At 52.8% G+C, this 15,907-nt stretch overlaps 1 protein-coding gene across 4 annotated transcripts in view; it reads right to left on the bottom strand.

Moving 5' to 3' along the window:
• The window catches only part of SLC5A10 (solute carrier family 5 member 10), a gene marked incomplete at both ends in the record, with an annotated part of 54,587 nt that extends 42,346 nt beyond the window's left edge, over positions 1 to 12,241 (bottom strand). For all 4 annotated transcript variants that reach the window (XM_080713446.1, XM_080713447.1, XM_080713449.1 and 1 more), the window contains 2 exons: positions 223 to 294; positions 12,128 to 12,241. In XM_080713446.1, the coding sequence (XP_080569572.1) occupies positions 223 to 294; positions 12,128 to 12,241 (186 nt within the window). The remainder of the gene's footprint in view (positions 1 to 222; positions 295 to 12,127) is intronic.
• Positions 12,242 to 15,907: the final 3,666 nt, after the last annotated feature.

Here is a 15,907-nt window from a genome sequence, read left to right as displayed (position 1 = left end):
TCCACAGGAGAGACGAGGAGGCTGGGGCATGAGAGACGTGAGCCCAAGCCCAGCGCGCCGCCTCGGAGCAGACTGAGGCTTTAGACTAGCGCCCCCTTTACGCTGGGACTCCAGCTGCCCCAGGTTGGCTGCAGGGAAGCCATTACCAGCTGGCCCGGAGGTTGACTCACAAGGAGTGTGTGCGCGCGTGTATGAGTGTGTGTGAAGTTGGGGTATACTCACTGGCCACCATGCCATGTCCCGGCCTGCCAGGAAGTAGCCGCTCACGGTGCTCCGGCTGGCTCTACAAGAAGACTGAAAGAACAGGAAAAGGAGAGGCAGAAATTATTATTATTATTATTTATTATTATTATTATTATTATTTTATTATTGTTATTGCGGTAATGGGGATGGAACCCAGGGCACGCTTACCTCTGAGCTACACCCTCAGCCCGATTTTTTTCTACTTTATTTTGCAACAGGGTCTCACTGGATTGCAAAGGGCCTCGCTAAGCGGCTAAGCATAGCCGTGAACCCGGGTCCTCCTGCCTCAGCCTCCTCGGGCCTTGCGGGTGGAAGGGTTGAACGGTGCTGTTGCTCTTGAGGAAATGGCATGACGGAGCCTCATAAAGTTCAGAGCAGCCCGGCGTGGTGGCGCAGGCTTGCCGTGCCCGCGCTTAGGAGGCCGAGACAGGAGGATCGCACCAGCCTCAGCTGCTTAGTGAGGCTCTCGGCAACTTAGTGAGACCCTGTTGCAAAATAAAATATAAAACAGATCTGGGAGTATAGCCTGGAGGTAGAAAGCCTCTGGGTTCCACCCCCAGTACTACCAAAAATAAATAAATAAATAAATAAATAAATAAATAAACAAACAAACAAACAAACTAAAAAGATAGGGCTGGGGGTGTAACTCAGAGGTAGAGTCCCCTGGGTTCCATTCCCAGTACCACACACAAAAAGTTAAGCAAAAAATTACAATGTAATCCAGCCATTTTACTCACAGGTGTATGTCCCAAAGAACAGAAATCGGATGTCCACATAAAAACGTACGCAGGACTGGTCACAGCCGCGCTACTCACAAACAAACACAACCCAAACACAACTCCAAAATAAACACAACCCACATTTCCAGCGACCAACAAATAGACATAGAATGAATAAATAAAATGTGCTGCCGGGCGTGGTGGCGCGCGCTCGTCATCCCCGCGCTTGGGAGGCGGAGACAGGAGGACCGCGCAGGTGCGAAGCCAGCCGCGCGCTGGCTTAGGAGACCCTGTTTCCAAAATGAAAATGTAAAAATAGGTCTGGGAGTGTAGCCCGGAGGTAGAAGGGCTTCCAGGAACCCCAGTACCACCAAAAATAAATAAATAAATAAATAAATAAATAAATAAATAAATGTGCTCTGTTTTGGGAGGCTGAGACAGGAGGATCGCACGGGCTCGAAGCCAGCCTGGGCTACTTAGTGAGACCCTGTTTCCAAATAAAATATAAAATAGGTCTGGGAATAAAGCCCGGAGGTAGAAAGCCTCTGGGTTCCGCCCCTAGTACCACCAAAATAAAAAAAGTGCTCTGTTTGCAATGAATACTATTCAGCTATCAAAAAGAATGAAATTATCCCACTTCTGGCACACACATACACACACAAAGAAGCCAGGTGTGGTGGCGCGCGCTCGGCATCCCAGCATTCGGGGGGCTGAGACAGGAGGATCGCGGTTCGCGGACAGCCTCAGCTACTTAGTGAGGCCCTCGGCAACTCAGTGAGACCCTCTTTCAAAATAAAGAAAAAAAATTGGGCAGGGGGTGGAGCTCGAAGGTACAATGCCCCTGGGTTCCATCCCCAGACCCGCAAAAAAAAAAAAAAAAAAAAAGAAGAATGACGCTCTGACACAGGCTCCAACTTGGACGAATGAATCCAAGACATTATTCTAAATGAAAGACACCAGACACAGATGTCAAGATGTCACGTGCTCTGTGATCCCACGTATGTGAAGTGGCCGGGATCAGGAAATCCTCAGGGACTTTCCGGGGGACGGGCAGAACAGTTGGGAGTGTGGTTTCAGAGGAACAGGTTTCCTTTCAGCGGGATAAAAATGTTCTGGATAAGCCGGGCGTGGTGGCGCCCGCCTGTAATCCCCGCGCTTGGGAGGCGGAGGCAGGAGGATCGCGCAGCTTAGTTACTTACTGAGGCTCTCAGCAACTTAGTGAGACCCTGTCTGTTTCCAAATAAAAAAATATAAAATAGGACCGGAGTGTAGCCTGGTGGCAGAAAGCCCCTGGGTGTCATGCCTGGCACCGCACACACACGCACACAAAATGTTTTGGACAGAAGCAATATTGAACAATAATTTACTATTAGTGTGTGTGTCTATATACACACGTGTATATATAGAGAGCCCAGGGTTTTTCTACCTCTGCGCTGCTCCCCCGGCCCTTTTCATTTTTTGTTTTGAAGCAGGGTCTTGCCGGGTTGCCGAGAACCATGCTATGTCGCTAGTCTCGACCCGGCTCAGCCTCCCAGTGGCTGGGGTTACGGTGTGCGCTGCCATGCCTGGCTACTGCACAATAACTTAAATGGACGCCGGGCGTGGTGGTGCACGCTTGTCATCCCCGCGCTTGGGGGGCAGAAACAGGAGGATCGCGCAGGTTCGAAGCCAGCCCCGCGCGCTGGCTTAGGAGACCCTGTTTCCAAATTTAAAAAAAAAATGTAAAAATAGGTCTGGGAGTGTAGCCCGGAGGTACAAGGGCTTCCAGGAACCCCAGTACCACCAAAATAAATAAATAAATAAATAACTTAAACGGACTAAGTGCCATGCGTCAATCTCATGAAAAGGGCTAAAATGGTCAATTTCACCTTGTCGTAGGACAAAATGACACCGTTTAATGATCTTTACTGGCTTTATTTTCTACCCTATCGGCAGGTAACACCTCGTTCCATAACAGAAACGAACTGTTAGCCAAGCGGATGGAGCTGGTTCTATAGACAGGACGAAGAAAGAGGAATCCCAAAGTCCGGGAAGCAGCCGGCCGTGGTGGGCACGCTCGTCATCCCCGCGCTTGGGAGGCGGAGACAGGAGGATCGCGCAGGTTTGAAGACAGCCGCGCTGGTTTAAGAGACCCTGTCTCCAAATAAAAAATATAAAATAGGTCTGGGAGTGTAGCTCGGAGGTAGAAGGGTTCCATCCCCAGTACCACCAAAAATAAATAAAGAAAGAAAGAAAGAAAGAAAGAATAAAAAATAGGGCTGGAGGTGTCACTCAGAGGTAGACCGCCCCTGGGTTCCATCCCCAGTACCTCGGAAAATGAAGCAGAGAACGCTGAGTTACTGAGGTTGGCCTTGAACCTGCAATCCTCCTATCTCAGCGACCCAAGGACTGGGATGACAGGCTTGCAGCCTGGCTCTGGACCACAGGTGTAGCATTGTGAACCAATGGCCGCTCTTGGGGCTATTGCTAAGTTTGCCCACTAGGGGGAGTGAAGGCTCCCTGCGGCCAGGCAGGTCTGGGTTCCCTGGCCGGATCCCACTCCTTCAGGCCAACGGAAGCTCCTGGTGGGAATTCTAAGGACAGCGTGGGGCCAGAGGGCCCCGGAGTCAAGTCCAAATTCTGACCTCTGCTGGCATTCCACAGTGGGTCACCCCAGGTCTCTTTCTTTTCCTTTCTTTCTTTTTTTTTTTTTTTTTTGGTATTGGGGATGAAACTCAGGGGCCTTCTACTACATCCCCAGCCTGATTGATTGATTGATTGATTGACTGAATGATTGATTGCTGCACTGGGGATGGAACTCAGTAAGACTCTGTTTCAAAACAAAGAATAAAAAATAGGGCTGCTGGGCGTGGTGGCGCACACTTGTCATCCCAGCATTCGGGAGGCTGAGACCGGAGGATCACAGTTTGTGGCCAGCCTCAGCTACTTAGTGAGGCCCTCTGCAACTCAGTGAGACCCTGTTTCAAAATAAAGAATAAAAAATAGAGCTGGGGGTGTAGCTAGGAGGTAGAATGCCCCTGGATTCCATCCCAGACCCACGAGAGAGAGGAGAGAGGAGAGAGGAGAGAGAACATTCACCTTTTTACTTATAGGGAACACTTTATGACTTCTTGGCATATTTTTTTATTTTTGTATTGGGAATTGAACCCAAAAGCAATCTACCTCCAAGCTACACCTCCAGCCCAATTTTATTTCTTTTTTTTTTTTTTCTTTTGGTGGTACTGGGGTTCCTGGAAGCCCTTCTACCTCCGGGCTACACGCCCAGACCTATTTTTACATTTTCATTTTGGAAACAGGGTCTCCTAAGCCAGCGCGCGCGGCTGGCTTCGAACCTGCGCGATCCTCCTGTCTCTGCCTCCCAAGCGCGGGGATTACAAGCGTGCACCACCACGCCCGGCCAGCCCAATTTTATTTCTTATTTAAAAACAGAGTCTCGCAGAGCGTGGTGGCACCCGCTTGTAATCCCCGCGCTTGGGAGGTGGAGACAGGAGGATCGCGCAGGTTCGAAGCCAGCCGCGCTCGCTTAAAAGAACCTGTTTCCAAATAAAAAAAAGTGTAAAAAATAGGTCTGGGAGTGTAGCCCGGAGGTAGAAGGGCTTCCAGGAACCCCAGTACCACCAAAAACAACAATAAAAAACAACAACAAAAAAACCCCAGAGTCTCAATAGGTTACTGAGAGCCTTGCTAAGTGGCTGAGGCTGGCTTTGAACCTCGGAGCCTCGTGTCTCAGCCTCCCGAGTCCTGGGATTACGAGTGAGCCCCACCACGCCCGGCTCAGGCTCGACCACCACTTTAAGGGCGAGTTTAACAACCTCAGAATATAAGCCTGCGCCCCCAGGCCCAGCTCCCCTTGGCATATCTGAACTGCCGGGACATTCCCCTTGTGCTCTGGGGCCACCGTCACGTAAGAGAAGTGTCAGGACGCCAGCACTGAGGCCCTGCGGCCGCGGGTCTGGAAGCCGGGCCGGCCGCCAAGGGTCTTAACGGGGAGGCCGCTATACCGCGCGGGCACGCGGGACGCTGCGCGAGGTGTGGTCTCTCGACACTCTTACGAGCGAGCCGGGTGTGGGGCGCACACCTATAGCCCCAGCACGTGGCAAGCTGAGACAGGAGGACTGCGGGCTTGAGGACGGCTACAGCAATTTACCAAGACTCTCAGCAACCTAGTGAGACCCTGTTTCAAAACAAAAATATAAAATAAAATAAAATTGGGCTGGTGCCGGGCGTGGTGGCGCACGCTTGTAATCCCCGCGCTTGGGAGGCGGAGACAGGAGGATCGCGCAGGTTCGAAGCCATCCGTGCTGGCGTAAGAGACCCTGTTTCAAACAAATATAAAATAGGTCTGGGAGTGTAGCCCGGAGGAAGGAGGGCTTCCAGGAACCCCAGTACCACCAAAATAAAATAAAATAAAATAAAATTGGGCTGGTGGTGTAGCTTGAAGGTAGAATGTCTCTGGGTTCAATCTCCAGTACTTAAATGAATGAAAGAATGAATCTTATGAAACTAAATAGATAAATTAAAACTTAATGTTAGCTGGGTACCGTGGCCCAAGCCTGGAATCCCAGTACTTGGGACTCAAGGTTCAAGGTTCAAGGCCAGTCTCAGCAACTTTTTGAGACCCTGTTTTTTTGTGTCTGTGTGTGTGTGTGGTACTGAGGGTGGAACCCAAGGGCTTTTCTACATCCGGGCTATACTCCCAGACCTATTTTATATTTTATTTGGAAACAGGGTCTCACTAAGTTGCTGAGAGCCTAAGTACCTGATGTTGGCTTCGAACCCGTGCGATCCTCCTGTCTCAGCCTCCCAAGCACTGGGATGACAAACATGTGTCACCACGCCCGGCTATGAGACCCTGTTTTTGGGGGGATTTTTTTGGTGGTACTGGGGTTCCTGGAAACCCTTCTACCAGAGGTCTACACTCCCAGACCTATTTTATATTTTTATTTGGAAACAAGGTCTCTTAAACCAGAGAGGCTGGCTTCAAACCAGCGTAATCCTCCTGTCTCTGCCTCCCAAGCGCAGGGATTACAAGCGTGTGCCACCACGCCAGGCTATGAGACCCTGTTTTTTTTTTTTAAGATAATTCTTAAAAAGGACTGGGGGACAGTTGGGCAGGGTGGCACAAGCTTGTAATCCCAGTACTTGGGAGGCTGAGACAGGAGGATTGCAGGTTCAAGGTCAGCCTCAATAACTTAGTGAGGCCCTCTGTAACTTCATGAGACCTTGTTTCGAAAGAAAAAATAAAACACAGTTGGGGGTATAGATCATAGGTAGGATGCCCCTAGGTCCAGTGGGCCAGTGCCCAGTAGCATGCATACACACACACACACACACACACACACACACACACACACACACACACGGCTGGTGGTATAGCTCAGAGGTAGGAATGTCCCTGATTCAATCCCTAGTACCAAATGGTATCCATATTCATGATATATATTCATAAATTCATATTTGTAAACATAGCTAAAATATGGATATATAATAGATACTATATATATATATTTTTTTTTTTTTTTGGTGGTGGTGGTACTGGGGGTGGAACCCAGAGGCTTTCTACCTCTGGGCTACACTTCCAGACCTATTTTCTATTTTATTTGGAAACAGGGTCTCACTAAGTTGCCGAGAGCCTCACTCAGTAGCTGAGGCTGGCTTCGAACCCGTGCGATCCTCCTGTCTCAGCCTCCCAAGCGCGGGGATTACGAGCGTGCGCCACCACGCCTGGCTCTACATTATACATATTCTAGGTATATATATTGGTAAAAGATGCTAATGACAATCTGAGTCTTCATCGGGTCCTAGTCCTTTCTGCTGGGGCTGCTGCGGCTTGGGTATGAGTGTCCCCCAGGCCCATGTGTCAGAGGCATGGCCCCGGAGTTGGTGCCGTGGGAGGTGGTGGGGCCCTTACGAGGGGGGCTTAGCAGGAGGTCCTCGGGTCCCTGGGGTGTGCCCCTTTGCTCCCGGGCTTGTGACGCGCGAGGATCGTGCGAGGACGTGCTCCCAGCACAGGCCCAAACAACAGGGCCAGCCGGACCTCCAAAACTGTGAGCCCAAACTAACCTTCCTCTTCGAACGCTGACTGTCTCGGGCATTTTGTTACAGCGTCGGAATGCAAACATAGAGGGTCTCGCCTCGATCCCCTTTTCTGCCGACTGATGGCTGAAGCCTGGGGGGCTGCGGCATCTCCCCAGAATAAGACAGCGGTGGAGCCCGTCATGTCAACCGACTCTTCGTTCGCCGCAGACTTCTCCGCGGCCTCCCGGGCTTCATCTCCCCTCAGTGCGGCTCCTCTCCGAGGTGGAGTCCATTCTCTCAGCCCTGCTCGCCTTGCTAACTCCCCGGCGGTTACGCTCCCCTCCTGGGATGGCGGCTTCTGCCTACGCCCCCGGCATGGTCATCCCCGAGGGCTGGAACCAACAAGGACCCGCTGCGCCCCCGCCCTTCCTCTGCCCCCTCCCTTCTGCCTTGGACTGAATGCAGGGCCATTCTGCCTCGGAGCGACACCCTCAGTCCTATGCTATTTTATTATTATTTTTTTAAATTTTGGAACTAGGTTGCTGAGTCTCGCTGTTATTGAGGCTGGCCTTGAATCTATGATCCTCTTGTCTCAGCCTCCCAAGGACTGGGATTACAGGTGTGCACCACCACGCCTGGTTGGCTGGCTTTCTCTCTCGCTCCCTCCCTCCCTCCCTTCTTTTATTTTTTGGTACCAGGGGTGGAAACCAGGGGCATTCTACCTCTGAGCTACATCCCCAGCCCGACTTTTTATTCTTTATTTTTCATTTATTTATTTTGGTGGTACTGGGGTTCCTGGAAGCCCTTCTACCTCCAGGCTACACTCCCAGACCTATTTTTTATACTTTCTAAGTTTGGAAACAGGGTCTCTTAAGCCAGGGTGGCTGGCTTTGAGCCTGCGCGATCCTCCTGTCTCCGGCTCCCAAGCGCGGGGATGACAAGCGTGCGCCACCACGCCCGGCTATTCTTATTTTCAAACAGGGTCCCACTAAGTAGCTGAGGCGGCCTCCAACCTGCGATCCTCCTTTCTCAACCTCCCAAGTGCCGGGATGACGGGCGTGCGTCGCCACCCGGCTCAGCTTCTTGACGTCGCTGCGGTTGACATCCTGCCATTAACGTGTTGACCTGACACTCAGTTCTCCCCTGCGGGCAGCGTGGCTAATCGCCTTCGTGTCCACTCGGTGCTGCCTGGAGAAGCGCCTTCCGTCTCCTGCCCCCACGCCTTGCCCAGCGCTGGCCCGGGCCTGGCTCGCGCCGGCCTCCACTCTCCTTTCGCTCCCTCATGGGGCTTAATCATTTCTAGCTTCTGGGTTAAAGTGAGAGGTCGGCCATGCCTGCCTTCACTTCAACACCTGCCCTTACTACTTGGCAGCTTTTCAACCCCGCGTCACAGGAAACAGGGCGGCCCGCGGACAGGAGGCAGATGGGGAGCGGCTGGGCGCGGAGCGGAGACAGCGCGCAACCTTTAGTTTACTATATATTATTATTATTATTATTATTATTATTATTATTATTATTAATAATTTATTTGTGATACTGGGGTTCCTGGAAACCCTTCTTCCTCCGGGCTACACTCCCAGACCTATTTTATACTTTTTATTTGGAAACAGGGTCTCTTAAGCCAGCGCGGCTGGCATCCAACCTGCGCGATCCTCCCGTCTCCGCCTCCCAAGCAGGGGGATCACAAGCGTGCACCACCACGCCCGGCTTTATTATTATTTTATTTTGGTTTTGGTACTGGGGATTGAACCCAGGGAAGCTCTGCCACTGAACTACACCCCCAGCCCTTTTTAGCTTCTTTCTTTCTTTCTTTCTTTCTTTCTTTCTTTCTTTCTTTCTTTCTTTCTGTCTTGCTTTCTTTTTTGCGGATCTGGGAATGGAACCCAGGGGCATCCTACCTCTGAATTTTTCAAACAGGGTCTCAGCCGGGCGTGGTGGTGCACACTTGCAATCCCAGCATTTGGTAGGCTGAGACAGGAGGATCGCAGTTTGAGGACAGTCTCAGCTACTTAGTGAGAACCTCCATAACTCAGTGAGACCCTGTTTCAAAATAAAGATAGGGCAGGGGGTATAGCTTGGAGAATGTCCCTAGGTTCCATCCCCAGACCCACAAAAAAAAAAAGAAAAAGAAACAGGGTCTCACTGTGTTGCAGAGGGGCTCACTAAATAGCTAAGGCTGGCCTCGAACCCAGGTCCTCCTGTCTCAGCCTCCCAAGTCCTGGGATTACAGGCAAATGATGCCAACAGTGAATCAAAGGTCCTGACTCCAGATGGCCGTGGTAGATACGCTAAGGACAAAGAAGCGTGAGGCCCCGTGAGGCCCCGCAGCGTGGCCAACACCAAGGAGACGTGCTGGGGGGGAAGACGGCCTCCGTGACCCGTGACCAGCCCGCGGCTGTGGGAACGCGTCGCCGTGAGGTGGCCGAACCAATGGCCAGCACCGGCCACCACGGCGACATTCAACCACATCCTGATTCACGTCTATTACTGTTGCTGCTACCACCACAACCACCATCATGTCCACTACCCCGACTGCCAGCCACCTCCACCATCACCAACAGCAACCACTATCACACTAACAACCACCAACCACCACCAACCATTACACCACCAACAACCACTATCACACCACCAACCACAACCACCACTAACAACCACTATCACACCAACAACCACAACCACCAACAACCACTACACTATCACCAATGGCAACCACTATCACACCAACAACCAACAACCACCACCAACCACTACACCACCAACAACCACTATCACACCAACAACCACAACCACCACCAACCACTACACCATCACCAATGGCAACCACTATCACACCAACAACCAACAACTACCACCAACCACTATACCATCACCAACAGCAACCACTATCACACCAACAACCACAACCACCACCAACCACTACACCATCACCAATGGCAACCACTATCACACCAACAACCAACAACTACCACCAACCACTATACCATCACCAACAACAACCACTATCACACCAACAACCACAACTATCACCAACCACTACACCAACAACAACCACTATCACACCACCAACCACAACCACCACCAACAACCACTATCACACCAACAACCACAACCACCACCAACCACTACACCATCATCAATGGCAACCACTATCACACCAACAACCAACCACCACCAACAACCACTACACCATCACCAAAAGCAACCATCACACCAACAACCACCAACAACCACCAACCACTACACCGTCACCAATGGCAACCACTATCACACCAACCACAACCACAACCCCATCACCAACGGCAATCACTATCACACCAACAACCAACAACCACAACCACCACCAACCACTACACCATCACCAACAGCAACCACTATCACACCAACCACAACCACAACTACCACCAACAACCACTATACCACCGCCAAAAGCAACCACTATCACACCATCCACTAAAATCACCAACACAACTATCACAACCACGACTAACACAACAACCACAACAAACCACTATAACCACTAACGTAGCCACCACGACCACAACCACCAACAGCAACCGCTACCACACTGCCAATGACCAACCACCGCCAGCCACCACTACAGCCACCAACAACCAGCACAGCCACTACCAACAAGCACCGCGATCCCCCACCAGCACCACCAGCACAGCCGCTCCAAGGGCACCACCATTACTGTGGACCCAACGACAGCAGGCTCCTGTCCCACAGTCCCCCGGGGCAGGGGACCTCGTGGCTGAGGCGGCCGGTGACCCACCCCTCAGGTAGAGACGTCGGGGCCTAGCAAGCCAAGGGGCTGTGTCCATTCTCGTGTCGCCGGGCCCTCAGGTTCAGGCCAGGGCCACAGAAAACAGGGAGCCCCCCACTCTCCTGGTGCGGGACCTTGGGCCGAGGCCAGAGCTGACCTCTCCCTCTTAGAGACAGAGGGCCAGAGGGGATGTGGTGATGGCCAGCACCCCCTCCCCTCCAGAGCACCCCAAAGGTGGAGTCGTAAGCTCACTATAGGGCCTTTTTTTTTGTGGTACTGGGGATGGAACCCTTCTACCTCCAGGCTACACTCCCAGACCTATTTTATACTTTTTATTTGGTATCAGGGTCTCTTAAGCCAGCGAGGCTGGCTTCGAACCTGTGTGATCCTCCTGTCTCCGCCTCCCAAGCGCGGGGATGACAACCGTGCGCCACCACGCCCGGCTAATAGGGCCATTTTCCGCTCAAGGCTTCTGCACTGTGAGGGGCCCTGGGCCCAGTCCTGGCACCGGGTGCTTGTTTCAGGGGCCCTGCCATCATTGCATTCTGCCGGTGTGGCCAAATCACCTCTCTCTCTCTCCCCCCTCCCTCTCTTTTTGGTGCTGGAAATTGAACCCAGAGGTATTCTACCTCTGAGCTGCACCCCCAGCCCTATTATTTTATTTTTGTGATACTAAAGATGGAACCCAGGGACATTACACCTCTGAGCTACACCCCCAGCCCTAATTTTTATTCTTTATTTTGAAACAGGGTCTCACTGAGTTGCAAAAGGGCCTAAATAGTAGCTGAGGCTGTCTATGAACTGCGACCCTCCTGTCTCAGCCTCCCAAATGCTGGGATTACAAGTGTGCACCACCACACCTGGCTAATTTTTCTTTTGAAGCAGGGTCTAAGTTGCCCTCGAACCTGTGATCCTTCTGTCTCAGCCTCCCAAGTACCGCAGGTACTGGGATGACAAGCCTCCACCACACCCAGCTTCATCTACGTCTCTCAAGAGAGGCCAGGCGTGTAATCCCAGCATTCGGGAGGCTGAGACAGGAGGATCGTGCATCACAGACAGCCTCAGATACTTAGTGAAGCCCTTTGCAACTCAGTGTGACCGTTTCCAAATAAAGAATGGAAAATAGGGCTGGGGGTGTAGCTCAGAGGTAGAATAAGAATACCCCTGGGTTCCATCCACAGTACCGCAAAAAAAAAAAAAAAGCTAAAAATGAAGGCCCTCCCCCCAACTCCCAGGCGCCGCATGGCCTCCCACCTCTAGACCCTGATCCAGCAGCTCCGGGGTGCGCGGCTCAGAGCCCGTGAGTCTACTGTGCAGGCCGCCCCGTTCAGACACCCTGAGGCCGTGCCGACCCGGTCCCCACCATGGCGGATTTTCTCACCCATATCCCCACGGCCACGTTCAGGGCAAAGTAGGCGGCGATGACGACGATGTCCACAGTACTCAGCTGCGGCCCCTCGGCGTGGAGGTCGCCCGTGGAGTTGTTGGCCGTCATCCTGCAGCGGCACCAGAGACCAGTGACCGAGGACGAGGCCGCGGCGAAGGGCTCTGGCGGGATTAATTGATCATTAAACCGAGGGAGACGAGGCACCTCCGGCCCACGTTGGGGCTGCGTGCAGAGCGGCTGCCTCCGCGTGCGCTGGGCTCCTGGGCCCTCGTGGGGAGCAGGGGGCCTCCCCAGCCTCAGAGGGCTTTGGGGGAGCAGAACAAAGCTTAGTGGAGCTAAATGAAAGCCAAATAGTCCCCGAAAGGAAAGGCTGCGCTGCCCAGCAGGAGGCTGGACAGATAGATGTATATGTATTTTGGAACTGGGGGTCAAACCCAGGCACTCAACCCTTAGCCATTTATTTATTTATTTATTTATTTATTTATTTATTTATTTATTTATTTGCAGTACTGGGGATGGAGCCCAGGGGCATTCTAACTCTGAGCTACACCCCCAGCCCTATTATTTTATTCTTTTGTGTGTATGTGTGTGGTACTGGGAATGGAACTCAGGGGCTTTCTACCTCTGGGCTACACCCTCAGACCTATTTTACATTTTATTTGGAAACAGGGTCTCACTGAGTTGCTGAGAGCCTCACTCAGTAGCTGAGGCTGGCTTCGAACCTGTGCGATCCTCCTGTCTCAGCCTCCCAAGTACTGAGATTATAAAAGGCACCACCCCTGCTGCCTTTTTTATTTTGAAACAGGCGCAGGCTAAGTCACTGCATGCTGGGCCTCCAACCTGCAATCCTCCTGCTCAGTCTCCAAGTGCTAGAATTACAGGTGTGCAACACTGTAACCCTTTTTTTTGGGGGGGGTACTGAGGATTGAACCAGGGGCATTCCAACTCCAAGATACACCCTCGGCTCTTTTTAATTTTTATGCTAAAACAGAATCTCACTATATTGCCTGCGCCGTCATGTCCGGCTTGGGCCTGTATTTAATTGGTGTAAGTGTGGCCATTGGGGCAGAGCCCCCCACCCCGCCCTGGGGCCTGGCTGTGACGGCTGCCGTGGCTTGGGGTGCACTGAGGCACCAGTGCTGGGCAGTCCTGGCCTCAGGAACTTCCCCACCGCAGACAACGATTCCTGTTGCCACTCTAGGTCTTTTTACTAGTCCAGTGAGACAGGTCGAGGCCCCTCCACTTGGCCACCCTTTGGGTCCCTGGGGTCTGGTCTGGGACAAGTGGCCAGGGCACCGAGTATCTATGGAGCCCGAGGAGGGCCTCTTCCTGCACGGTCATGCTCAAAGCGGCCGCGCCAGGTCTCCGGAGCCATCGTCGGTCACCACACAGCCGCTGGAGCGGGCGCTGGCCTGAGCGGGCGCAGACAGGGCCCGAAGCCGGCGCGCTAGCTGGACCTGGGCACACAGCCGGCTTTGCAAAGCGTTTGGAGTTTAACCCATGTGCAACCCTTCCAGACGTGTTAATGAGTGAGTGGCCTGCAAGTCCAGCTGTGCCGTGGCCTGGCAGCCCTGAGGAGAGGGGAAAGGTCGCTCCCGCCCCTGAAGGACCAGGCAGAGGAGAGATGGCCTTTATTATTATTTTTTTTTTTTTGGTGGTACTGGGGATGGAACCCAAGGGCTACCTCCAAGATACACCCCCCAGCCCTGTTTTTTATTCTTTATTTTGAAACAGGGTCTCACTGAGTTGCAGAGGGCCTAAGTAGCTGGGGCTGGCCGCAATCTGCGATCCTCCTGTCTCAGCCTCCCCAATGCTGGGATGATGAGCGTGCGCCCCATGCCGGCTTGAGACGAGCCACTTCTGAGAGTGAACCTCGGGCCGGCTCCGGCCGCCTTCTCCCCAGCTCCACGCATGCCTGCCACATGCCAGCCTCGGCCGGGGCTGCCTTCCCAAGCAACTGCTTAAACGCATTATGAATCGCAAGCTCGCTCCGCGCAGGGCTAAGGGCTCGTAACACCCGGACTTATTAAATCTGTCTCATTAACACAGTGTCCGCACCAGCAGTACGTGGCTGGGAGTCTGCGGTGTGAGATGGAAACGGCTTAGGGTTAACCGTACCTCACCCAGGCCAAAGTCCTGGGGAGGCAAAGGCATCATCCCGGCACTCGGGAGGCTGAGACCGGAGGATGGCGGCTTCAGGCCGGCTGCAGCAACTTGGCAAGAGCACCTTTCTCAAAATTAAAAAAGCAAAAAGAAGCCGGGCGTGGGGGGGGGGGCGCACGCTCGTCATCCCAGCACTCGGGAGGCTGAGACAGGAGGATCGCGGTTCGCGGACAGCCTCAGCTACTTAGTGAGGCCCTCTGCAACTCAGAGAGACCCGGTTTCAAAATAAAGAATAAAAAATAGGGCAGGGGGTGTAGCTTGGAGGTCGAATGCCCTGGGTTCAATTCCCAATACAAGAAAAGAAGCTGACAGTTCTGCCCTAAAGGGCGGGGAGGAGGAGCGGGGCACAGAGGGAAAGACACCCTGTGAACCTGGCCATGGGGCGGCGTGCCAGCCTGTGCCGGGGCCCAGCTACACCCACGTGCCCGCCCCACAGGCCGCGTGTGATCACAGCAGGAGACCAGGCGTGAGGCAGACGGGGCATCCCCGCCAAGAAGCCATTTGTACAAGTCCTGGTCCGCCTGCCTGCCTGCCCCCCTCCCTCCCTCTCTTTTCTTGTGGTACTGGGATGGAACCCAGGGGCTTTCTATCTCCGAACTACACCCCCTGCTCTATTTTTTATTCTTTATTTTGAAACAGGGTCTCACTGAATTGCGGAGGGTCTAAGTAGCTGAGGCTGGCCTCAAACTGCGATCTTCCAGTCTCAGCCTCCCCAATGCTGGGATGACAAGCGTGCGCCACCACGCCCGGCTCCCAGCCCTGTTTTTTACTCTTTATTTTATTTTTATTTATTTATTTATTTATTTTTTTGGTGGTACCGGGGTTCCTGGAAGCCCTTCTACCTTCTACCGGGCTACACTCCCAGACCTATTTTTTACATTTTCATTTTGGAAACAGGGTCTCCTAAACCAGCGCGCGCGGCTGGCCTCGAACCTGCGCGATCCTCCTGTCTCCGCCTCCCAAGCGCGGGGATGACAAGCGTGCGCCACCACGCCCGGCCTGACCTATTTTATATTTTATTTTGAAACAGGGTCTCACTGAGTTGCGGAGGGCCTAAGTAGCCCAGGCTGGCTGTAATCCTGGATCCTCCTGTCTCAGCCTCCCAAATGCTGGGATTACAAGTGTGCGCCCACACGCCCATACAAGGCTCAGCTCAGCGGTTACACAGGACAAAGCCTATCAATCTCTGCCACATTTGCAGGGGAAGATTCCAGGCTCACCGTGCAGACTGCGACTTTTTTTTGTGTGTGTGGCACTAGGGAGTGGAACCCAAGGGCTTTTCTACCTCTGGGCTATACCCCCTGCTCTATTTTTTCTTCATTTTGATACAGGGTCTCACTGAATTGCGGAGGGTCTAAGTGGCTGAGGCTGGTCTCAAACTGCGATCCTCCCGTCTCAGCCTCCCAAGCGCGGGGATTACGAGCCTGCGCCACCACGCCCGGCAGATTTCAACTTTTGATCAGGCCCTGACATCAATGTGCACTACTTTATGGAATGAATATGTTATGGTTTGGATATAAATGCTCCCTGAAAACACTCACATACTGGCAATGTACAAATATTCAGCGATGCTGGGCGTGGTAGCGCACACCTCTAATTCTAGTACTTGGG

This window comes from Muscardinus avellanarius (assembly GCF_963383645.1).
Source record: "Muscardinus avellanarius genome assembly, chromosome: 16".
Taxonomy (NCBI): domain Eukaryota; kingdom Metazoa; phylum Chordata; class Mammalia; order Rodentia; family Gliridae; genus Muscardinus; species Muscardinus avellanarius.
This window is presented reverse-complemented; position numbering and strand designations above follow the sequence as displayed.